This window comes from Sciurus vulgaris (genome assembly GCF_902686455.1).
Source record: "Sciurus vulgaris genome assembly, chromosome: X".
NCBI classification, from domain to species: domain Eukaryota; kingdom Metazoa; phylum Chordata; class Mammalia; order Rodentia; family Sciuridae; genus Sciurus; species Sciurus vulgaris.
The window spans coordinates 90,576,103-90,600,523 of NC_136471.1; the positions used below are offsets into that span (position 1 = coordinate 90,576,103).

Here is a 24,421-nt window from a genome sequence, read left to right on the forward strand (position 1 = left end):
TCATTCCCTATTGCCCTTTACTATCCCATTCTACAGAAAGGTCCTCATTTTAAAGAAGGGACCACTCTTTACTAAATAAATGTTCATCCATTTTTCATACAAGGCTTCTATTTTGTCAGAGTCCTTTATTTACTGATAGGTCATCTATTTTACAAAAGGGTTTCCATAGAATTTGCCTCACTTTACAGAATGTCCCTGCACTCTGAAGAAAGCTCTTCCATTTTACAGAAATGTCTTCCCTTTCAGAAAGGACTTTTTCATCAGAGACCTTTATGTTACAGAAAGCTTCTCCATTTTGCAGGAAGGCATACTATTTAGGAAGCTCCTTACTTTCCAGAATGATTTCACTTTCCAGAAGTATCTTCACAGCCAGACACAGTGGTGCATGCCTGTAATCCCAGCAGCTGGAGAGGCTGAGACAGGAAGATCACAAGTTCAAGGCCAGCCTGAGCAACTTAGAGAGGCCCTAAGCAAATTAGCAAGATCCTGTCTCAAAATAAAAAGGGCTGGGGATGTGGCTCAATGGTTAAGTGCCCCTAGGTTTAGTCCTCAATAACACATACACATACAGTGTCTTCATTCTGCAGAAAGTGCCCCCACTTTTCTGCAGAGTTTCTTATGTTCAGAAGACAGGGGACATAAGGGAAGGAATCTCTGGACTACCCACAGGGTTCCTGTAAACAGCTCCTCCTGCACATTTCACACTTGACAGGGCTTTGTGTTTGGACTTCCAGAAAGAACATCTGCCAGGCCAAGCAAGGCCTGTGTACAGTCTGGCCTTGAAGGTGAATTGGGGCAGCTGAGCTGGAGCTCACATTCAAGGGGTAGGCAGGAAGAGGTGGGGCAGATTTGCCTTCATCCCTTGCTTTTTCTCTCAAGCTGTGGGACTCCCCCCTACAGAGCTGACTTCTCAAAAGGCATTTTCCTTTATGCTGTTGTTCTTTCTTCTCCACTCCCTCTGTTCCCTTTCCCCACCCCAACCCAACCCCAGGAATTCCAGCTGTCCCCTGGGGCCTACCTCTCAGCCAGGAAAGGCAAAGATTTGGGGGCTGTTGGAAGAAGTCTACATCAGCTGTGAAAAGGCCTGAATGCTAGGGTCAGCTTCTGCCCATCTAGCATCTCACGGATTCCTCACAACAAGAAGCACACACATATTGTCCCCATTTTACAAATGAGGAAATTGGGGTTCAGAGCTATGCAGCCACTTGCCCCAGGTCACCAGGGAGTTAATGGCAGATGTCCAGTCTTGGGGCCCTAAGAGGTATCTTGAGATTAAGCCAAGGATACAGCTGGGAGAAGGGAGAGGGGATACTGCTAGACAGGGAAGAGGGGAAACTGGCAGCTGAAATTCCCAGAAAGAGGCGAGGGAGAAGTAGGGTCTGGTTCCAGTGGGAATGGGCCAAAAGAGGAGCCCTTGTCCTCAAGCTCAGCTAGAAGTTAGACCTCCTGTGCCAGTAAACCCAGAAGCATGCGCTCAGGGCACCTGCCAAGCAGGGGCATGCAGCAACCAGAAACAATGTTTTGTAATGATTCTGCTATTTCAACAGTAATAAGTTGTCATGAGAAAATTCAAAACTCAGCTACATTTCTTCACACATATTTTACACTTTTGTATGGTTTGTATTTTGAATTGCGTTTGAATGGAGGAGACAGGGCACCATTGTCTTTTCACTTTCCAGCCACCTCTAATAGGAATACTGCCCTGATCTGCAGAGCTGTTGTGAATAGGGTTGGATTCTGCATCCATCTGTGGCTGGATTTACTTGCATTTCTCAATGTATCAGTAATTTTGTGCTGGGTTAAGCTTCTAGCTGAATTTCAGAGCAAGGACTCCTCTCTTTGGCCCACTGGAACTGAACCTTACTTCTCCTTGCCTTCTTTCTGGAAATTTCAGAACCAAACCAGGGAGATTTATTATTATCTTCTTTTCCAGACATGGAACAAAGACTCAGAAAGATGGGGACCCAGAGTTACTTAGCTAGTAAATGGTGGTGTTGGGATTTAAATGGGATGCTCAACTCCCAAATCCAAAACATAACATGCTCCAAAATCTGAAACAATTCTGACATTTCAAATAAGGGATGCTCAACCTATGTAGCATAACATTTTAGTATAAGTATACATGAGACCTGCTTGTACTAAAAAATCTATTCGTTGTTCATGTGAAATTTGAATTTAACTGGGCGTCCTGTATTTTATCTGGCTATCACTCCCTGACCTCACTCCCTGAGCTCCCCAGTCCCAACAGGCTGACCCCCTTGTGCTTTCTGAGCCACCACTTAGCCTTTCCTGAATGAGAGTCTCTTGTCTTTAATATTGGAAGCTCCCTGAAGATAATTGCAAGGTTTTCCTTCCTTGGGCTAGGGGTGTAGGTCAGTGATAGAGCACTTTCCTAGCATGCAAGGCCCTGTGTTCCATACCCAGCCTGCAAAAAAAAATTGCCCTTTCAGCATGCTGAGAGCCAAGAGGAGATAAAGGTGGAGCAAGGAGAATGTACACCCACCTTCACACCCACAGCAGAGCTGAGAAGAACCCAAGTGCTCTTGGGGTGCCCAGGGTGTGCTTCCTGTCAGTACCAAGAGATGTCCAAGTGGTGGTGGTGGTTGTGTATGTGCACATTGCACGGAGCATGATGCATAGGAATATATGGAATAGCTCTGTGCTTCTCTCTGTGTCTTTGAGGACTATGTAACAGTAGGTGTGTGGCTGTAGTGTTGTAGGGTTTGGTGATGTGGCTTTGTGTGTGTGAGGAGCCCTCCTTTGTGTCCCCTACTCTGTTGGTCAGTGAGGACTCTGGTAAACCCAGTAGTGGAAGAACAGTGCTGGTGGAGGATCTTGTCAGGGGTGTAGGTTTATGTGTGTGAGAATGTTGTGGATTATCAACCATTTAAAAATGGGCCATTTACAGTCCTGTAATTTCAGTGACTCAGGAGGCTGAGGCAGTAGGATCACAAGTTCAAGGGCAGCCTCAGCAATTTAGCAAGAACCTTAGCAACTTAATGAGACCATTTCAAAATTTAAAGAAAAAAATAAAGTATTGGGAATGTAGCTCAATAATAGAATACCCCTTAATTCAATCCCCAGTACAAAGAAAAAATGGGCTGGAGAAAACTGATGTAGAGCCTATCTTGGTGCTGACTGGATGAAACTGTGGGAAGGCCTGTGGTTTCTAGAAAGGGGAAGGGGTCATCCTACCCTGGAAGGTCCCCTAGGGCAGGAATGGGATTTTCTTATCTGCCAGCATAGAGTCAACCAGGCTCAGAAATATTTGGAGGGGGGGAGCAACTAAGCTGAGGAAAACCAGAGAATTCAGTAGTGCTATAAGGTGCTATAGAGACCTAGCTGAGAAGTTTGTTTTCGTATGGGTGTTAGGGAGTTATGGAAGTTGTTTTGTGTAGATAAGTCACAAGATCTGAGCTATACTGTAAAAAATGCAGCCAACCACCAGGAGAGAGCAAGCCTTGGGGCCAAGGGAACCACTGAGTGAAAATAGAGGAGGAAAATCAGGAGCATAGGTAAAGAAGAGAAGAGGAATACTGAAATAGGAAATGAAGGGATCTCAAACCTTTTTCCCCTTGGTGGAACCTAGCATGGTTCTTAACCAGACTTATACTACTAAACTGAAACTGTGTAGTTCTTCTCCCTGTGGGCAGAGTTGGGGATGTCCCTCTTATTAACCACACTACAATTTATGACTTTCTGAAGCCCTGGAGTCCACCTCTGTCCCTCCTTGTTCCCCACTTTTCCAGGTCCCCCTTGGAAAGCAGGGTTAAGAGAGGAGTCTAGTCCAACACCAGCCTTCCTAAAAGTCTGCCATTGACTTTCTGTGTGACTTTGGGCTAGTCACTGCCTCTCTGTTTTCATTTCCACATTAGAAACTAAGCTGAGAATCCCTTCCCCACTCACCTGGGACTCCAGGATGTCCCAGAATCTGTGGATTTCAGTCTGCTATTCTATAGGGCTGCCTGCAAAGAAGCAGAGAGAATAGAGAGGCAGGCCCATCCGTGGGCTCCAGGGTGAGGTAGGTGAGGAAGAACGTAGGATGGGTCAGGATAGGGCCATGGAAGAGAGGTATGGTCACCACACCCTGAAGAATAGCTGTGGAACAGAGGGAGAGAAGCCCCACAGGAGACCTGCTGCCCTGCTACAGACCAGGTGGGGAGGGCTTTCTCAGAGAGGCACACTTGTATTGGGTTATGGAGAAGAAATATGTAGGTTCCACAAACCTAGGGAGCAGACAAGGAGATCCTGGGATCTTGGCATTTGTGTGTGCCTCTGGAGGAGCAGGTATCTGTATTTGTTCACTTGTTCTTTGACATGAGCTACTCTCTGTGTCTCACTTTCTCTGGACAAGTGTCTTTCCAACTGTATCTCCGCCTGTGCCACCTGCAGGTGATTCATCCTCCTCAACCCCACACCCAGGGAGAGGGCAGGGCAGGATCAGCCAGGATGTGCTGAGCAGGTCAGGGTAAGCAGCCCAGCTAAACCAAGAGGAGCACGTCCTCAGTCCTAACTGGGTCCTGCTTGCTCAGGTGGGCAAGGAAGTAAGGAAACTGCACCCAAAGCAAGGTATGAGTTGGGAGAAGTTTGCTTGACCTGGGGCACCATGTTCCCTCAGCTGAGAGGGCCTACCTGGCCCAGCTATTTGCTGGGTGAGGTCAGGGGTAGAGGAAGCTTCTGGAACCCTGTGAGTTGAGTATTCTTTCTTTCCAAGACTGGGAGACCTAAAAATCCCCTGTAACTCTGCCTTTATAACCTTGTAAAGGAAGGTATACATATCTCTGTGTACCACTGCTGTATATTTTTGCAACAGAGGCAGCAAGTGACATTATGATTATTTATACCAGGAGGAAGCAAGTGTCCTATGTCTGTGTATCCCAGGGCTAAGACCCTAGGATACCTTATGATTGTTTCATGAATACGACATAGTAAATTATGTCACGTGTCTGTGATTCTGTGTTCATGTATCTGAGTAAGTGTCATTGTGTGAGATTGTGTCTGGCCTGGTATAATTGACCCCTTGTGGCTAGTCTTTGTGTTTAACCTTGTTTGCAGATGTGCTGAGGCACATTATAGTGTGTATCATACTCCAAGGTCCTGCAAATTGAGATACAGTTAAATGACACTATCTCTCTTTATGATTCAATGGAACCATGTTTGAGGGATGTATGACAAGGTATATGATGGTATGTGGTTAGGTGATTGTTGTGAGATGGTGGAATGGCCATTATGTAAGTGTCTTTGTGACCGTGCATGACCATGTTTGCAGGTGAATAACACCATGACCCTGTGTGGTTACATGTGAGGTCATAACTTCAGGTCTTTGTAACTGTGTATGACCAGACTTTCAGGAGGGTAATGACATATGTTTGAATGTTTGAATTTGTGTGACCCTACAGTTGTGTAAAACTGGAAATAACACATGTGCTTTTGTGACAGTGGACCCATTTGTGACTGGTTGTTGATGAGACTGTTGCCTTCTAAACTACTGTTCACTCTCTTGTCCTCATACCTGCTTTCCTGCATCTTTCCCTACACAAGCACCTTTTGTGGATCCCTTCTGCCTCAGGATAGATGTCCAACTCCTCAACCTGTCATCCAAACTTTGCCCCCTTCTCTGTGGCCCCACCTGGCTTCTCTGTCATCTGAAGCATTCCCTACCTAGTCAAGACCACATGAGCCCCACACTCCTTCCTTTGGAACATATCAACCCTAGGAGATCCTTCATTGCCTTCCAGACTGAACTTTCTCTTATGTGTCACCATCATCTCCAGGGCCCCAAACGGGTGGGTTTAGGAGGCCCTAAAGTGAGGTAAGAGGGGCAATACAAAAAGACTTCCACTTTTTCCTGACTTTGCTGCTTGCTCTTTTAAAGTCTTCCAAGTGACCTGATCTCTGGATGCTGGGTGTGTGTGTCAGGGGTGGCATGCATGTGGGTATGTGTGGCTGCAAAAGTAGACGAGACTAACAGAGATTGGTGAGACACTGTTTTTTGTTGTTGTTCTTGGGGTTTTTTTTCAGTGTTAGGGATTGAAAACCAGGGGCACTTTAACAGTAAGCTACATCCCCAGTCCTTTTTATATTTTGTTTTGGGACAGGGTCTCACTAAATTGTCAAGTTTGGCCTCCTGCCTCAGCCTCTTGACTCACTGGGGTTTTAAGAAGCAAAACTTTTGCTCATGAAACACAGTTTCATCATTGTTCAATTCACTCATCTGTATAAAATTGTATACAAAAAAGTACAAATATTCTCAGGGCCTTAAAAAATAGGATGAAGCTGGGAGCAGTGGCATACCTGTAATCCCAGTGAAATTAACCAGCATCAGCAATTCAGTGAGACCCTCAGTAATTTAACAAAACCCTGCCCCAAAATGTTTATGTTTCTTTTCTTTTCTTTCTTTCTTTCTTTTTTTTTTGGCACTGGGGATTGAATCCAGGGGTGCTTAACCACTGAGTCACATTCCCAGCCCTTTTTATATTTTATTCTGAGACAGGGTCTCATAGGGCCTTGCTAAATTGTGGAGGCTGGCTTTGAACTCGCAATCCTCCTGCCTCAGTCTCCAGAGCCACTGAGATTACAGACATGTGCCACCATACCTATCTCTGTCTCAAAAAATTTAAAAAAGGGCTGGGAATGTAGCTTAGTAGTAAAACACCCCTGAGTTCAATCCCCAGTACCAAAAATAAAAAAACAAAAAATGGTTTATGCCAAGCATACCCACTGTGACTATATAAACAAAGACTGCAAACACATATACAAACTTTAGGGTGCTCACTCCCATCCCTGGCCTTGATTAAACTCCCTAATAATAATGTCCACTGACATATATGAAATCAATGCACTAATAACAAAGAAAGAACTATTACCTATTGATGAAAACAGCCAGCCCCAGCCCCAGGACTGGCTTCATATCTGAGGGCTGGGGTAGGGGTTTTGCAGCAGTGCAGTGTGGCCAGAAAAGGGGTTCATTGAAACCCAATACCCAAGATACCTGCTGAGACATGTAACTCCCCTTTGGAATAGTCAGTTGCTTCACATCCAGTTTCTCCCTTTCTGCAGGGCTGCACCAAGGAAACAGAATCCTGGTTAAAAGTTTGTCCCTTGACCCTGGCCAGAGCCTTGAGCCTCATCCAGAAGGCCCCCAGCGGCTTCGCTCAGATCCAGGCCCCCCCACTGAAACCCCTAGCCAGCGTCCTTCACCACTGAAGCGGGCACCAGGCCCAAAGCCACAGGGTAAGTGCTTCCAGAAAGAGCTGAGAAATGGCCCAGGGGAGGGGATAGAGGAGAGAAGTTAACCAGTGGCAGAGGAGAGGGCTTGTTAGAACAAGGAGGCCCCATGGTCTCAGACAGTACTACCTACCCAGCAGGCAGAGGATTGTGGAGTGGGGGAATATGTGTGTACTGGGTTCTCACCTCAGGCCTTCTCTGTGCCTACCTCAAGCAAACAAAAAGAAAATAAAACCCCCTGTCAAACTGGGGTTTGTAGAGAAGGATGTAGCCTGGTCATGACAGCCACCGCTAATCCCAGCTGACTGAGGTATCTCTTCTCTTCCCCAACCATTTCTCCAGTCCCCCCAAAGCCCAGCTACCTGCAGATGCCCCGGATGCCCCCCCAACCTGAGCCCATCCCTCCTCCGCCATCCCGCCCACTACCTGCAGACCCCCGAGTGGCCAAGGGTCTGGTCCCTAAGGCAGAGGCCAGCCCCAGTTCAGCAGCAGTATCCTCACTGATTGAGAAGTTTGAAAGGTGAGTCTGGTACCTCTAGGACCCTATGGGGAATGGATCTGGGATAGGAAGGGATGGTTTTAGGAGAGGCCTCTCAGTCAAGCTCATACCCTGCTTCCATATGTGTCCGTCACCAACCTCAGAGAACCTGTGATTGTTGCCTCGGATAGGCCAGCTCCTGGCCCCTGTCCAGGTCCCCCAGAGCCAGCCATGCTGCCACAGCCACCCCTGCAACCACCAGTGTCCCAGCTCCCTGAGGGTGAGGCCTCCCGCTGCCTGTTCCTGCTGGCTCCAGGGCCTCGGGATGGTGAGAAGGTGCCTAACCGTGACAGCGGCATTGACAGTATCAGCTCGCCATCCAACAGTGAAGAGACCTGCTTTGTCAGTGATGACGGGCCTCCCAGCCACAGCCTCTGTCCTGGGCCCCCTGCCCTGGCCAGTATGCCTGTTGCTTTGGCCGACCCCCACCGGCCTGGCTCCCAGGAGGTTGACAGTGACCTAGAAGAGGAGGACGATGAAGAGGAGGATGAGAAGGACAGAGAAATCCCAGTGCCCCCGATGGAGAGACAGGAGTCTGTGGAGGTACTGACCTATGTTCACCAAGAGATGATCATGCAGAGAAACCAGGAATCTGGCTTTTGTGCTTGGTTCTTCCCCAGTATGGTATTTCTCAAAACAGTGCATTGATTCCATTTAGGATGTTCTACTTCCCTGGTATCCTGGTACTAAATACCAGTAGCAAAACCTTGCTCCCCCCTCTAATTATTGTGACCACCAAGATGACCATGCATCATTCCAACTACTAGGAAGGTGGTTCTACTCTCGTCAGAGAACCACTAGCTGGACCTCAGTTTTTCTATCCTGAAGATGGGCATTCTGGTTTTGGGATCTTTAAAATTCTATCCCAACTGGGAAAATCTCATGACTCAATAGCTGTGTGACATTGGTCAAGTCTCTTCCCTCTCTGCTCTCCTACCACAAGCCTCCATTTCCTTGTTTGTATAAGAGGAAGTCTCACATTCCAGAGAGGCTTCCTGACAGCTGGAGGAATGGCACAAGATTTAGAACCCCAGAAAGACCTAAGGCTGTGGAGATGAAAGCTCTTGACTGCAGGGACCCCTTTCTGTGCCCTCACAACCTAATATTTCTTCAGGAGGCATCCTTGCACTTGAGTTAGGTCTCAGCCAGAATACCTGCTCTGCCAGAACCAAGCTCAAGTGTCGGGGCTAAGGTCATGAATCACTGAGATAAAAGGTACTCCGTGTATATGTATTTAACAAATAGGAAACTGAACCAGAAGGCAGTGAGTTTTAGACCTTTCTATATTTGTGTTTATCTCACACCTCAGGTATTCAGCAAGGCTTTGCTGACTAAACTGAATGGATAAATAAATAGCTAACTAATATTTATAGACTACTTAATCTATAGTCTGTTATGTAATTGCATTACAAATGGGCTTAGGTCTTCTTGTAATTTGAATTTATAGATGAGGGATTTTATACACAGGGCAGTTAAACAACTTATGTAACCTAGTAAGTGGCAGAGCTAGGATTTGAACCCCCAAAGTCTGACTTTCCAGTCTCTGTGCTTAATCCACTACACTATGCCTAGTGAACAGAGAGCAGATAAATGGGTAAATGAATAACTGAGTGAGTGAGCACATATCATCAGAATTGAGGGTAGGCTTTGTGATCAACTAGGGAGTCAGGGATGAAACGAAAACGACTTAAGGGTCTAGAGATGGGTGTCAGAGTTATCTCAGGGCAGCATTAGGTTTAGAGCACCATGTGAGCTGTTGTAAGAATTCTAGGGGAGCCAGGTGAAGTGGCATGTGCCTGGAGTCCCAGCTACTGGGGAGGCTGAAGTAGAAGGATCACTTGCCTGGACAACATATCAAGAGCTGGTCTATTAAAAAATTATTCTAGAAGCTTAGGTGAGGGTTAGGGTAGAGAATGATGAATCAAGTGTCAGTTCTTCTTCTTTCAGTTGACTGTGCAGCAGAAGGTATTCCACATTGCCAATGAGCTCCTGCAAACTGAGAAGGCTTATGTTTCCAGACTCCATCTACTGGATCAGGTGAATGTCCCCTTGGGGATCCCAGGTCCCCAGGACCTGGTAGGTGGGTTCTAAGGAGGAAGTGATAGGACCTGAGCCTTACCCTACCATTGGGACCAGAATCTAGAGATGGTAAGGTCCCTCTCTGACCTTGAAGCCAACTGTCCCTAAACCAACTCTGATTTTTATTATCCCAAGTTTGATCCTTGTATCAACCCTCACTCCTAAGCCTGGACAGGTATTCCAGCCCTGATTATAACTCTAACACTAATACTGACTCTTCTCTAGATCCTGAATTCACCTCTCACTTGAACCTCACTCTAACTCTAGCCCTTTTCTTGACCCCAAATCCAATAGGAATTTTTGTCTGCTTTGTTCACTGCTCCATCCTAGTCAGCAGGACAGTGCCTGGGACAAAGAAGGCACTCAGAAATATTTGTTAAATGAATGGATTTAATTCCAGCTTTCTCTCTGTTCCTGAATCTGTTTCTGATCTTGACTCTGATTCTGAATTCTCATTGTTCAATGTCTAACTCCTAACCTTAACATCCTAATTCCATTCCCTTTCTCCTCAATCTCAAAACCAATTCTGATCCCAAAACCCCAAAAGCGTCCCACAAACACTGCCCTCACCTGTAAGCTAGCCCTTCCTCAGCCAAGCCCCAGGTCCAGCTGGGCTGAGCACTCTTGCCTTGCTTCACAGGTGTTCTGTGCCCGGCTGCTAGAAGAAGCTCGGAACCGCAGTTCCTTCCCAGCTGATGTTGTACATGGCATCTTCTCTAACATCTGCTCCATCTACTGCTTCCACCAGCAGTTCCTGCTTCCTGAGCTAGAGAAGCGCATGGAGGAATGGTGAGAGGCCCCAGACCTAGGCTGCCTACTCTCCTGTCTAGTTGCTTGCTGAGCCCAAGCCCAGATATATACACAAGAGTTCGTTCCTGGGCTGGGGGTATAGTTCAGTGGTAGAACGCTTGCCTAGCATGCACAAGGCTCTGGGTTTGCTCACAATCACCACAAAATAAAAAGAAGAAAAAAAAGTTCTTTCCTACATACCCTCTCTTACTGACCATAAAAAGAACCAGGCCCAAGCTGTGCCTTCTAGGCCCTCCTGATCTACTGTACAGCATAGACCTAGACTTAGAAAATTACAACAGAATAGCAGAGCCTTTAAGTGCGTGAAATTCAGGCCAGACATGGTAGCTGCAGCAGAAGGTGTTAATCCACTACATTATGCCTAGTGAACAGAGAGCAGATAAATGAGTAAATGAGTAACTGAGTGAGTGAGCACATATCATCAGAATTGAGGGTAGGCTTTGTGACCAACTAGGGAGTCAGGGATGAAACGGAAGGGCGACTTAAGGGACTAGAGATGGGTATCCATAGCAGGAGGATCACAAGTTGGAGACCAGCTTTGGCCTGTCTCAAATTAAAATAAATAAAAATAAAAAGGGCCAGGGCTACAACTCAGTGATAAAGCAACTCTGGGTTCAATCCCCAGTACTGAAAAAAAAAGGTATGAAGTTTAAAGCTAAATTGGTAAAAGATGAAAGATTTACACAATCTCAAGAGAAACCAGAGTATCCAGGGATAAATTGGCAGGATTCAAAGTCTAACTCTGCCACTTGCTAGCTTTGATCAAGTTTCTTAAATTGCTGTGCCTCAGTTTCCTCATATTTATTTATTTATTTAGGTACTGGGGATTGAACCCAGAGGCATTTTACCACTGAGTTACATTCCTGGCCCTTGTTACTTTTTTATTTTGAGATAGGGTCCTGCTAAGTTGCTGCGTCTGGCCTCAAATTTGTTCTCCTCCTGCCTCAGCACTCAATAGCTAGAATTAAAGGTGTGCACCCTTGTGCCTGGCTGCTCATCTTTAAAATGGGAATAATAAGGGTTGCTTTAAGGATTAAATGAGTTGATACATGTGGATAGCTCATAACAAATAGTATCCAGTTGGATAGCTCATAACAAATAGTATCCAGTATCTAAGTGTTCAGTGATTGTCAGCTATTATTATTTTTATCAGTGCTATGATAGAGGTGAGAATGGGAGGGTGTGGGTATCCAAACAGATGGATCAAGCCTAGCTTAGGGGTCTGAGAAAAGATTTAGGGAGGAGATAATGCCTGAGCTTAGTCCTGAGGGAGCTGGGCAGGGTTTATAGGTAAGCTCTAGCCTCTGGGCTTTTCTCTTTCAATCGGCCTTTTGAGTCTGTACCACTACTTGAATGATCTTTTAAAACAGCAATCAGATTATGTCAGTCCCTGCTTAAAATTGTCTCCCTGTTCCCCACTTTTACAAGATAAGTATGTCCCTCTTACCAGACTGTGATCACAGAGGCCTTGCATGAAACCTGGCTTTGTTATCTCCCCAGCAGCCCATGACCTCAGGTCTGGCTTATCTTCGCATCTGACTTTGACCAGTGGGGAGTGCGAGCAGACCTGGTTTCTTGGCCTCTCCCACTGGACAGTAAGCCTCTCAGGATTCATCTGAGTGTGACTCATTTGTGTTTCCAACACCACTTAACACAAGGCTAGGCATGAAATCAATTATGTATGAAGTGAGCCTTACAGTAAGGTCAAGGCAGATGTTCCAGGACATATTCCTGTTGCTTGAGCAGGAGTCAGGGCAGGAGGCCTCCCAGGCCATGATCTCAGGTCAAAAGAGCCTCTTGGCCTAATTGGCCCATATTGTAAGCAGCATTTCCAAATAAGTCAACTGCCTGGGAAGTAGGTTTCCAGGACTAAAATGAGAGTGGTCTACCTGGGACTGGAGACCTATGGAGGAGAACTCTAGGAGCTAATGATCAGCAGGACCACATCAGCCCCCACTTCTACCCAGGGACCGCTACCCACGCATTGGGGACATCCTGCAGAAGCTGGCACCCTTCCTCAAGATGTATGGCGAGTATGTGAAGAACTTTGACAGGGCCGTGGAGCTGGTCAACACCTGGACAGAGCGCTCCACCCAGTTCAAAGTCATCATCCATGAGGTGCAGGTGAGTGGCAAACCTAGTTGGAGCAGATAGTGGGGGAGATCTGCAGGAACTTGCTGACGGGGTCTGCAACTAGACCTGAGCTCTGTTGTTTCTACCTGTCACAGAAGGAGGAAGCCTGTGGCAATCTGACATTGCAGCACCACATGCTGGAGCCTGTGCAGCGCATCCCCCGCTATGAGCTGCTTCTCAAGGACTATCTGTTAAAGCTGCCTCATGGCTCCCCAGACAGCAAGGATGCCCAAAGTGAGTGTGTGAACCCAGACCCTGCCCTGCTCCCTGACACTGATAGCCCTAGGCCAGACCGTTTAGGCAGGACCCTAAAACTTAACTCACAGGTTCAGATTTCTATTGTCATGTGATTGAGATCCCAGAATAGAAAGAATCTCTAAACTGAAATACCTACATTGAAGCTCTGAGTTGAGACCCCAGGATGAACCTCCAGGTTAAGATCCTTCCCTGTGTACCCAGAAAGAACATTTAAAAGGAGTCTCCTAGCTGGAACTTCTCAACTGGAACCCTAGAGTTTAAGAGGCATGCCCAGAATGATCACCTAAAGGAAGCTATCCATTTCCTAGGCTGACCCCCATACTCATCCTCAAATGAAATACAAGTACAAAATGAAACTGAACATGAATCCCCAGGGACTGAGCCACCAGGCTGCGAGCTTAGCCTAACTCCCTCAGACCAAACCCTCTACTAAATTTCCAGGGCTGAACTCCCTAGAAACAGTCTCATGTCATTAAGCTCCTAATTTTTCATCCTCCAGAGGTAGAGCTCCATTCTATGTCCACTGTCCACTCCCCAGAAGGAACCTTCCAAAAGAACCTCCAAATTTGATCAGAGCCCCACAGAACCACCTCTAGAACTGATTACTCTGACCTGGATCCCACATTTTCTACTTCAGATTTGGATCTCTAGGCTGAGAAACTTCCTCTCCACACTGAGTCCCTGCACACTGAACCACTAAGAAAAGTATTTCATTGTGACTCCTCCAGTACCTGCCCCACCCATATAGGGTCACACCCCAGGTAGAGCTCCCCAGGGTCTACCCCACTTTCTTCTCCCCAGACTGCTATTTCCATTTATTCAACCATTAACTTAACAACTACTTACTGAGCACATTAACATTCAGTGTATTGTTCTAGGCACTGGGGATATGGAGGCAAACAAAACACACAAGGCCCTTGATTTCAGAAAGCATGTATTCTAGTTGGGCAGTGAAACAATTAAAGTAATAAATGCATGGGAGACTATTAGATAGGTGTTAAGTATAATTCAGAGAATTAGAAAAGAGTGATATGACAGCGATTGGGTAGTCTACTTTAAATTGGGTGGCTTCTCTGAGTAGAAGACATTTGAGTCAAAACCTGAATAACAAGAAGAAGGTAGCTACATGCCAATGGGAGGAGCACATTTCAGGCCAAGGCAACAGCAGGTTCTGAGTCCCCAAGGCACTAGGGATACTGGGGAATCTTTGGGAGGTGGGCAGCTTGCATATCTCTGGATCAAAATGAAGGCCACTGTGATTCAAGCATGACAAGTGAGAGTAGAATAGTAGAAGTGGGGTTGAAGAGACGAGCAAGACTTTGAAGGTCAAGATAAGGAGATGGATTTATTCTGAGTGTGGTGGGAAGCCATGGGAAATGGATTACATGGGAAGAAGAGAGGCAGCCAAGTGATTAGTTTGAAGGCTTTAGCAATAATCTGAGTGAGAAAAGCTGACTTGAATGAAGATGATAGTAGTAGAAGTGGTTAGAAATGATTGAATTCAGGATATATTCTATTTGGAAGTGGTACTGAAAAACCTAGGATGGAGTGGATGTGGAGCCTGGGAGAGTCAATGGTTCTTAACTGGACATGGTTGTGCACACCTGTAATCTCAGCGACTCAGGAAGCCGAGGCAGGAGGATCACAAGTTTGAGGCCAACCTCAGCAATGTAGTGAGACCCAGCCTCATGTTAAAAATAAAAAGGGGGCTGGGGTTGTTGGCTCAGTGGTAGCACACTCGCCTAGCACATGTGAGGCCCTGGATTATTTGATCCTCAGCACCACATAAAAATAAAATAAAGGTATTGTGTCCACCTACAACTTTTATATATATATATATATATATATATATATATATATATATATATATATATATGTTGTGTATATATATATGTTGTGTATATATATGTATATATATCATATACAACATATGTATATATATCATACACACACACACACACACACACACACACATATATACACACACACATAAATATATATAAAGTAAAAAGGACTGGGGATGTGGCTCATTGGTAAAGCATCCATCAGTTCAATCCCCAACACACACACACACACACACAAAGATAGTTCTTGAGATGAACTCAGGAGTTTGGTTTTTGAACAAAAATTAGCTGCCAGTTTCAACAGTTAGATGAGTCTAGAATTCTAGGGACAGAGATTTGGATTTCACTGGCACATACTATAGAAAGTCATGGGGTTGGCCAGGATCACCATGGGGAGTGAATGTAAATGGAGAAGAAAAAGGACCAAGGACAAAACTCAGGGAAGTGGAATCAGAAGGAACAGCCATAAACGTAGGAGGAAAATGGAAAGTGTGGAAGCTACAAGAATGGGGAGTGAACAGTTGTGTCCTGTGCTATGTTCCCCAACTGAACGCCTTTCACCCTGCCAGGTGGGACACTTTGCTACGAAGCCTGAACCTCTAGAAAGAGCTAGACCTCTAGAAAGTTTGATAGCTGAACTCTTCAAATGGATGTCTACACACAAAGTACCTCATTCCTCCCCCAAATAAGAGCCCCAATGAGGTGCCAGGATGAGCCACATAACCTAAACCTATAGAAAGATCCTGAATGATTCTTTGGAATGAGCCCCATGAACTTCCATTTCCAACCTGAGCCCTCAAGCTAACCTCAGTCTGAGGTCCCAGTTTTAGACCCCTACAGGGCTCTCAAACTGAGATTCCCAGACTAGGCCTCAAGAATGATCACCCCACTGTTAGCCCTGAGAATGAGTTCCTAATCAGTGCCCTTGACCTGAGTCCCCAAGTGAGATTCCCCCAAAAGTGTTACCCAATCTTGTCTCCTTGGCTACCATTCTCTAGATAGGTATTGCCAGACTGAGTACCCTAGATTAATCCCACTATTTACTATCCCTCAGACTAACACTTCCAGCCTGAGCCCAAAAGACTGATTTTCCTGTTCCATCCCACACATTGAAACCTCACTGAATCCTCAGACTGGATTCTCACAGTTCCCCAGTGGAAACCCCAAAAATGACCCAGACTGAGCTCTAAGGATTCCAGACTATGTTTTCCCTCACCCAAGTCCCTGAAGAGCCCTATTTTTCATCAATCAGATTGATTTTGAGAGTCTCTCACTAAACCCTTAGACTAATGCCCTGGATTGTCCCCCAAATTAAGCCACACAGTCTAAGTACCTAGTCCAATTTTCACAGTCTCAACTCCCAGACTGACTTCTCCCATAATGAACCTCTAATCTTCTATCTCCCAGACTTGAATTCCTGAGTTGATATTCCTAGGCCAAGTCCAACAGACAAGTCTCCAGACTGGGCCCTGTACTGAGACCTAAGAAAGATGCCTAACTGCTGTATTAACTCCCCATATTTTGTACCCATCCAGCTGGGGACCTCATAAGGTGCCTCCCATCTCTACTGAGCCCCACATTGAGCTTCTAAGACTTGGTTCTTTAACTTTACTTCCAAACTGGATCCCCAACATGACATTCCCAGATGGAAGTTCCCTAAATGAGCTCCCTGAACTGGTTTCCAAAGTGAGCTGCTAATATAAGCTCCCTAGATTAGGTCACAGGTTGAGCCTCTTTTATCAACTGTATATCCTCCAGCAATCTACACAGCCTCAGTTTTTGCACATGTAGAAGTAAGATGATAATGATGCCTACCTCTTGGGGTTGTTTGGAGGATAAATGAGATAATCTTGTAGCACAGTGCCTGGCAAATGGTCAAGGCCCAATAAATGTTAGCTGTTTTTATTACTAAATCTCCTGGATAATGTCATACATACAGAATTCCTCTAAAATTAGCCCCCAGATTGAGCCTATCAAACTTAGTTTCCTGTTTTGTACTAATCCCACCCTAGCTGAGTCCCCAAATGAACCTCAGGTTGGCTGAATGAGCTCCCCACATTGAGCCCAAAGTTGAAACCTCCAGAAAGAACTTCCCAGTCTGGTTTTATAAGCTGCTCAGAATGATAATCTCTGAATGAAAGCTAACCATGATGTATCCACTAAGGTCCCCAGCCCAAGATCTTAAGCTGAGCTGTCTATTTTTACCCAAGACTAAAATCTCTTGGCTGAGCCCCACTGAATCATATCTCTGGTTTCACGAAATGACTTACCCACTCTCTAGCTCCAGACTCAACCCTCTAGACTGAGCCCCTAGACCAAGCTAAGTAGAACTGCTGACCTCAGCTACCTACACTGAGCTCAAGACTGAACTCCAAACCAAGATCCCAGACTGCCAACCCCAGGCCAGGCTCCATTAAAACTTCTAGATCAAGCTTCTACACCAAACTACTCAAAATGTACTCCCTAGCCTGAACCCCAGGTGAAATCATGGTATGACATCTCCACACTAATCGCCTAGACTAAACCTGCTCACACCAGACTCCTGGAAATGCCATTCTATTCCTCATGTGATACATCTTCAGACAGAGGTCCCTATAGCAAAGCCTCCAGCCTGAACCCAGTGACCTACACAGGCCTGAGCATGTACACTAAAAGCTTGCCAGAATATTCCTGTTTCCTTCCTTGGGCACCCCTATCTTCACCATCCAGCCTGCCATCTACCCAATGGTGGGGGAGATGCAGAATATGTAGGAGAAAAGGCAACTGGGAGATCAGTCCCAGCTCTGATGCCAACTATCACCTCCGAGGTAGACAACCTAAAGTGGGCATCTACTTTCTGAGTCTTGGTTTTGTCATTGGACAAATAGAACACAATCACACCTATCTGCTAGGGTTGGAAGGATCAAAGGAGCTAATTTTTGAAAAGCATCTGTTGGGGACTCCTGAAAGGGCAGTGGAACCTTGGTCCTATCCTAAGTATCTCATATTCTACTGAGGGACATAGATGCAGCTGCATAATTAACACATAGTGTGGCTAGTGGGATAGAAGAGGCAAAGGGGGATGTGGAAACAGTGTCCTCAATCAGTCTGGGAATTCAGGACAGGCTTAATGAAGGTAGTAGAATCTGGAAGACTGAGTAGCACCTGGCCGAATGAAGCAAGACAGAACATGTTTAGGGAGGTGCAGAGGAGGAAACTGAAGCCAGATCACCAAAGGTTTTGAATGCCAGGGCTGTGCCTTTGCCCTGCAGGCACAGGGGAGTCATTGAAAAATTTGAGCAGAGAACTGACAGTGAGCTGTGTGTGAGAAAACTCCTTCTGAAAATCAGGGTAGAAAAGAGACGCATGGGGAGGCCTGATCCAGGACAGGGACCACAGACTTGCTTAAGCACCAAAACAGGACTTGGTTTACCAACCATATGGAGCCTCTTCAGAAGTGCCTGTGGCCCTCCAGTTCAGGCATCTGTTCTGAGTGGGGAAATATAGCATGTAGAATAGGGGCTAGTAAAGCTATGACCAGGCAATTAGCAGGGACACGATTTGTTTAGTGCTTGGAGACTCATTTCAGTTTTTTTTTTGGTTTTTTTTTTTTTTTTTTGGTTGGTTTGTTTGAGGTTTTCTTTTATTTTATTTTGTTTGGGATACTAGGAATTGAACTCAGAAGTGCTTTATTGAGCTTCATCCCCAGCCCTTTTTATTTACTTATGTATTTTGAGACAGGGTCTTACCAATTTGCTTAGGGCATTGCAAAGTTGCTGAGGCTGGCCTTGAACTTGTGATCCTCCTACCTTAGCTTCCTGAGGCTCTGGGATGACAGGCGTGCACCACCACACCCAGCTCATTTCAGTTTTTTTTCTGATAAGACCTGGACCCTATAGGAAATAGGAAAAATTACAGAAAAGATCAAAGCCAGGGGAATTACATGTGATCCATGCTCCCATAGAATAAGTGTGATGAGCACTTTGATATATATTCTCCTGGTGTTTTTTAGATATGTATATTTGCAAAAATGAGATCATTCTGTATATACAAGTTTGTATCCATTTCTTAAAATATCCTGAGCATTTCCCAGACTATTAAAAACCCTACATAAACTGGGCAGGGTGGCACACACCTGTTATCCCAGCAACTCGGGAGTCTGGAGGCAGGAGGATTTAACCAAACCCTTACAGTTAGAGGTTTTTGTTTTGGGCTTGGCACTATTAAAAACAGCACTGCAATTAAAGTGTATTTATGCATAGAACTTTTGCCTATAGTCAGAATTATTGAGACAAAGAAAAGGATCATTTCTCCCCACTGCTCTTTTAGGGTGCTAGGGATTAGACCCAGGGTGTCAAATGTGCTCGGCAAGCACTCTAACACTGGGCTACATCTCTAGTGCCCTCTTTGTTTATTTATGACTTTTCTGATTATAAATGTAATACATGTTCTTTGTCAAAAATATAGAAGTAACTCCGGCTGGCACGGTGGTGCACACCTGTAATCCTAATGACTTGGGAGGCTGAAAGCAGAATGATCAGTTCAAGGCCAGCCTAAGCAATTCATTTATTTTTATATATACTTTTAGATGTTGATAGACCTTTATTTTGTTCACTCATTTATATACAGTGCTGTGAATCAAACTCAGTGCCTCATACATGCCAGGCAAGCACTCTCACTGAGCCACAACCCCAGCCGGCCTAAGCAAATTAGTAAGACCCTGTCTTGAAAGTAAAAAATGAAAAAGGGCTCTGGATGTAGCTTAATGGTAAGGTGCCTCTGGCTTCAATCCCCAGTCCCCTCCCCCAACAAAAAAGCAAACACACACACAACCTATGAAGACAAGGTGGGTGTGGTGGTACATACCCACAATCCCAGCAACTCAGTCTGAGTCAGAAGGATCACAGGTTCAAGGCCAGCCTGGGCAATTTATACCCTGTCTCGAAATGAAAAATAAAATGGTCTAGAGATGTAGTTGAGTGGTGAAGTGCCTCTGCATTCAATCTCCAGTGGAGATATAAATGTATATAGTTTTCATATATTATTTATTTATCCGATATATATGGATAATACAGAAAATCTAAAGAGGTCAATAAAAACCACCCACAGTACTATCATCCAAAGACAACTTGCTAAATATGGATATTTATATGTAACTATTATTGCATTATTATTAGTGGTAATAATAATTTTGCCAAGCTTGCATTTAATGGCTGTCAGCTATCCCATATACTGTGATTCTGCTATTGTGGCCTTGAGACAGTTTCAGATTTCATATGATGTTGCTTTGGACATCTTTGAAGGTAGCACTTTCTAGGATGGGGGCTGTGGTCAGACCAGGGCAAAGTATTCAGGGAAGGAAGAAGCCCTCAGGAGCTTCATCTCTGCTAACCATTCATCTGACCTCACCTCTCTACCTGTAGAGTCTCTGGAGCTGATAGCCACAGCAGCAGAGCACTCTAATGCTGCCATCCGAAAAATGGTGAGTGGCCCTTCTAGCTCCTGCCCTTCCTCAGCCACCCACCTGTGGTGTCCCTCTCCAGGGTTTGGGGGGCTTGTGACTTAAGGACATCCAAGGGAGGTTGGCACCCCAATCCTTCCCTTTTGCTCACTGTCTCCTTCCAGGAGCGAATGCATAAGCTGCTGAAGGTATATGAGTTGCTAGGGGGTGAGGAAGACATTGTCAGCCCCACCAAAGAGCTCATAAAAGAAGGCCACATCCTTAAGCTGTCAGCGAAGAATGGGACCACTCAAGACCGATACCTCATACTAGTAAGTGCCAGGTGTAGAGTTGTGGGTGGGTATACCATCCCCCCATTCACGTTGGCCTAGTACTCAAGAATATGCCTTCTGTCAGGCATTCTTTCCTATAGTATCTCATTGTACTTTCACTATCTATGCTATGAATTATTTTTCTCTTCTTTACAGATAATATAACTAAGACTTAGAGATACATGCCTACCTAGGCTCTTTCTTTGTGACCCCTGATCCCAATCTGGGCTTTCTTTCCTCCATCTGTTGTCTTGAGTCTTCAGCAATAAAGCTTTGGAAGTCCCATAGGAGTGGGGAGCCAGGCCACATTCCCACTAGGTCTCCTGTACATATATCCCAAACCTTTTCCTTCCTAGTTCAACGACCGCCTCCTTTACTGCGTGCCCAGGCTGCGGCTCCTTGGCCAGAAGTTTAGCGTGCGGGCACGCATTGATGTAGATGGCATGGAGGTGAGCACCAGGAGGTGGGAAATGGGAATCCAGACTGGGGTGTTGGTGATGGGAAGAACAAAGAGGTGCTATCTTTGAACATAAGTCTGTGTGTGTATATGTGCAGAGGACTAGGACCCTAGGAAGCTCAGTGGGCCTCACCACTACCCTTTCTCCTTCCATTCAGCTAAAGGAGAGCTCCAACCTCAATCTGCCTCGGACCTTCCTGGTGTCAGGAAAGCAGCGCTCCCTGGAGCTCCAGGCCAGGTACCTGCCCATGCCTATGCCTTCCTTCCAGCCACCTCTCTCCTTAAGATATTCTCAGGCTTTAAATGACATTTGCTAGACAAGAAGGATTGAATTGAGCCTTAGATGTAATGGGCACATTGTCATACTCCTGTAATCCATAAGTGACTCTGGAGTTTGAGGCAGAAGGATCACAAGTTCAAAGCTAGCCTCAGCAACTTATCAAGGTCCTAAGCAACTTAGTGAGAACCTATCTCAAAATAACAAACAAATAAATAAATAGAAAAATAGGACTGGTGATGTGGCTCAGTATTTAAGCACCCCTGGGTTAAATCCCCAGTACCAAAAAAGAAAAAAAAGTTCCGGGAATGTAACTTAGTAGTTAAGTGTCCCTGGGTTCAATCCCCAGTACTGCAAATAATAACAGGAATAAAATAAAATGAAATTGTAAAAATAATAGCATGGGTAAAGTGTCCAGCCATTTAACAGAGGGGCTTTTATACCTATCCTCTATGAGGATATTTATATTACTAGATTACATTTCATAAAGTCTTACTCTTGTGCCAAGTACTATTTTGACTTAATTGAAGTTTAAGCTAACTAGTTGAAGTCCATCCAACAACTCTTGAAGTAGCTACTGTTATCATCAACCCATTTTACAGATGAGGAAACTGAGGCACAGGACAGTATTGCCCCAGATCCCACAGATAGAAAGGAACAGAGTGGGAATTGGAGCTCAGGCCACTTAGGCCTAGAGTCCACACCTTCAACCACTGTCTTCTGAGGAAAGGGGTATCAAGTTCATGGTCAAGCCTGGAGAATAGATGCACATCAGTAGATGACCTGCCTCTGACAGGCTGTGTTTAGGGACTGCATTGAGACAGAAAAGACATGAGCATGAACTGGAGATTGAAGCTGGGAATTGGGCCTTGAAGCTCAAGGAGACTTAGAGAGCCTCCCTGAGGCCTGCAGCAGGGAGAGCAGGAGCAAAACATATATCCAGGGGAATGACAAGTCACATGACAGAGAAGGAGGGGACTGCAGAGGACTCCGGACCAAGCAGTGTAGGGTTTCCTCCTAGTGGCAACAGGAAGGTATGGAAAGTTTGCTTTGCAGTTGCTTTTCTAATGAAAAATTTCAAGTATCAAGAAAAGTAGAACTATAACAAGCCCCCATATGCTCACAATATAGACAACTGGTTCTCAACCTTGGCAACCCTTGGAATCAGCTGGGGAGCTTATAGAAAATACTGATAACTGAGACCCAGGTATAGAGATTTTGATTTAATTATTCTGGGATGTAGCCTTAAAATTGGGGAGTTTTTGCTGGGTGCGATGGCACACGCCTATAATCCCAGCAGTTCAGGAGGCTGAGGCAGGAGGATCGTGAGTTCAAAGCCAGCTTCAGAAATTTAGTGAAGCACTAAGAAACTCAGACCCTGTCTTAAAATAAAAATACAAAATAGGGCTGGGGATGTGGCTCAGTGGTTAAGTGACCTGGTACAATCCCTGGTACCAAAAAAAAAAAAAAATTGGGGGAGTTTTAAAAGCTCCCCAGGTTATTTCACCAGGTCTTAGAATCACCAAGTCAACACTGGGCTAGAGAAGTAACTAGTGGTAGAGCACTTGCCTAGCATCCATGAGGCCCTGGGTTCCATTGCCAGCATGAGAGAGAGACACAGAGACAGAGACAGACAAAGAATAGCTATCGATATATTCCCATCTATGTCTTTTTTGGTTTAGTATAGTTTGGTTTGGGTTTTGGGGATTTTTTGTTTTTGTTGTTATTTTTAAGGCAGGATCTCACTATGTTGCCCAAATTGGCCTCAAACTCCTAGATTCAAATAATCCTCCTGCCTCAGCCTCCTAGTAGTTGGGACTATAAGTATACACTATCATGCCCAGCCTGCCATATCTTTTGCTGAACCATTTTAAAGTAAGTTACAAATATCATGAGACTTTACCTCTATATAATTGAGCATTAATGGCTAAAAACACTATTTTGGTTCTTAAAAAACAAAAGCAAAACTTTTTCACTACAAATAAATTGTAAATTAGAAAATATAGATAAATACAGAATAAAGTAAAAATTTGGGGTTGGGGTTGTGGCTCAGTGGTAGAGTGCCTGCCTTGCATGCGTGAGGCCCTGGGCTCAATCCTTAGCACCATATAAAAATAAAATAAAGATATTGTGTCTACCTAAAGATATTGTGTCAACATATATATATATGTTGTAATAAAGTAAAAATTCTCCCTAGAACCCTACCACCCTACCACCCAGAAATAACTCATGACCTTTTCTTTCTACATTTTATTACGAAAGTTTTCCAAAATACAGAAAGTTGGTAGAATTGCACAGTGAACACTCATAAACCTACCATTTAGATTTTGTAAATGTTAACACTGTATTATATTTACTTTATCACATATCTGTCATTTTATTCATCTACCAATCCACATGATTTGTTTTTAAAACACATTTCAAAATAAGTTACAAACATCGTTATACATCCCCCCTCAAGAGTTTGGCACATGCAAGCATGGTAGTGCACACCTGTAATCCCAGCAACACCAGAGGTGGAGGCAGGAGGATTTCAAGTTCAAGGCCAGACTTTGCATTTTAGCAAGGCTCTAAGCAACTTAGTGGGACCCTGTCTCAAAATTTAAAATGAAATGGGCTAAGGATGTAGCTCAGTGGTAGAGTGCACCTGGGTTCAATCCACAGTACCAAAAAAATAGGATATTAGATATATTTTCTTTTCATTCAACATATTACAAATATTCTACACCATTAATGTCTCCCTTTTCTTCTTTCTTGTCCTTTCCTCTTCTCTTTTTCTCTCTCTCCTCTCTCTTTCTTGCTCCCCCCCATCTCTCAGTGCTACAGGACCTCAGACATGCCAGGCAAGGGCTAAGCCACATTCCCCCCCACACACACTTCTTCTTTTTTTTTTTTTTTTTGGTACCAGTGATTGAACCAAGGAGTGCTTAAGCTCTACCAATTTTTTGGTCCTAGTGATTAAACCAAGAGGTGCTTAAGCTCTAAGACACATCCCCAACCCCTTTTATTTTTTATTTCAAGACAGGGTCTTACTAAGTTGCTTAGGA

At 44.9% G+C, this 24,421-nt stretch overlaps 1 protein-coding gene across 1 annotated transcript in view; it reads left to right on the top strand.

The window, feature by feature from the left end:
• Positions 1-24,421, top strand: part of FGD1 (FYVE, RhoGEF and PH domain containing 1) — a 41,973-nt gene that overhangs the window by 11,131 nt on the left and 6,421 nt on the right. Inside the window, exons 2-12 of the mRNA XM_079123723.1 lie at positions 7,060-7,233; positions 7,570-7,747; positions 7,870-8,308; positions 9,713-9,802; positions 10,485-10,633; positions 12,622-12,778; positions 12,883-13,021; positions 20,292-20,350; positions 20,494-20,640; positions 20,997-21,089; positions 21,256-21,335. Coding sequence (XP_078979849.1) covers positions 7,060-7,233; positions 7,570-7,747; positions 7,870-8,308; positions 9,713-9,802; positions 10,485-10,633; positions 12,622-12,778; positions 12,883-13,021; positions 20,292-20,350; positions 20,494-20,640; positions 20,997-21,089; positions 21,256-21,335 — 1,705 coding nt within the window. The remainder of the gene's footprint in view (positions 1-7,059; positions 7,234-7,569; positions 7,748-7,869; positions 8,309-9,712; positions 9,803-10,484; positions 10,634-12,621; positions 12,779-12,882; positions 13,022-20,291; positions 20,351-20,493; positions 20,641-20,996; positions 21,090-21,255; positions 21,336-24,421) is intronic.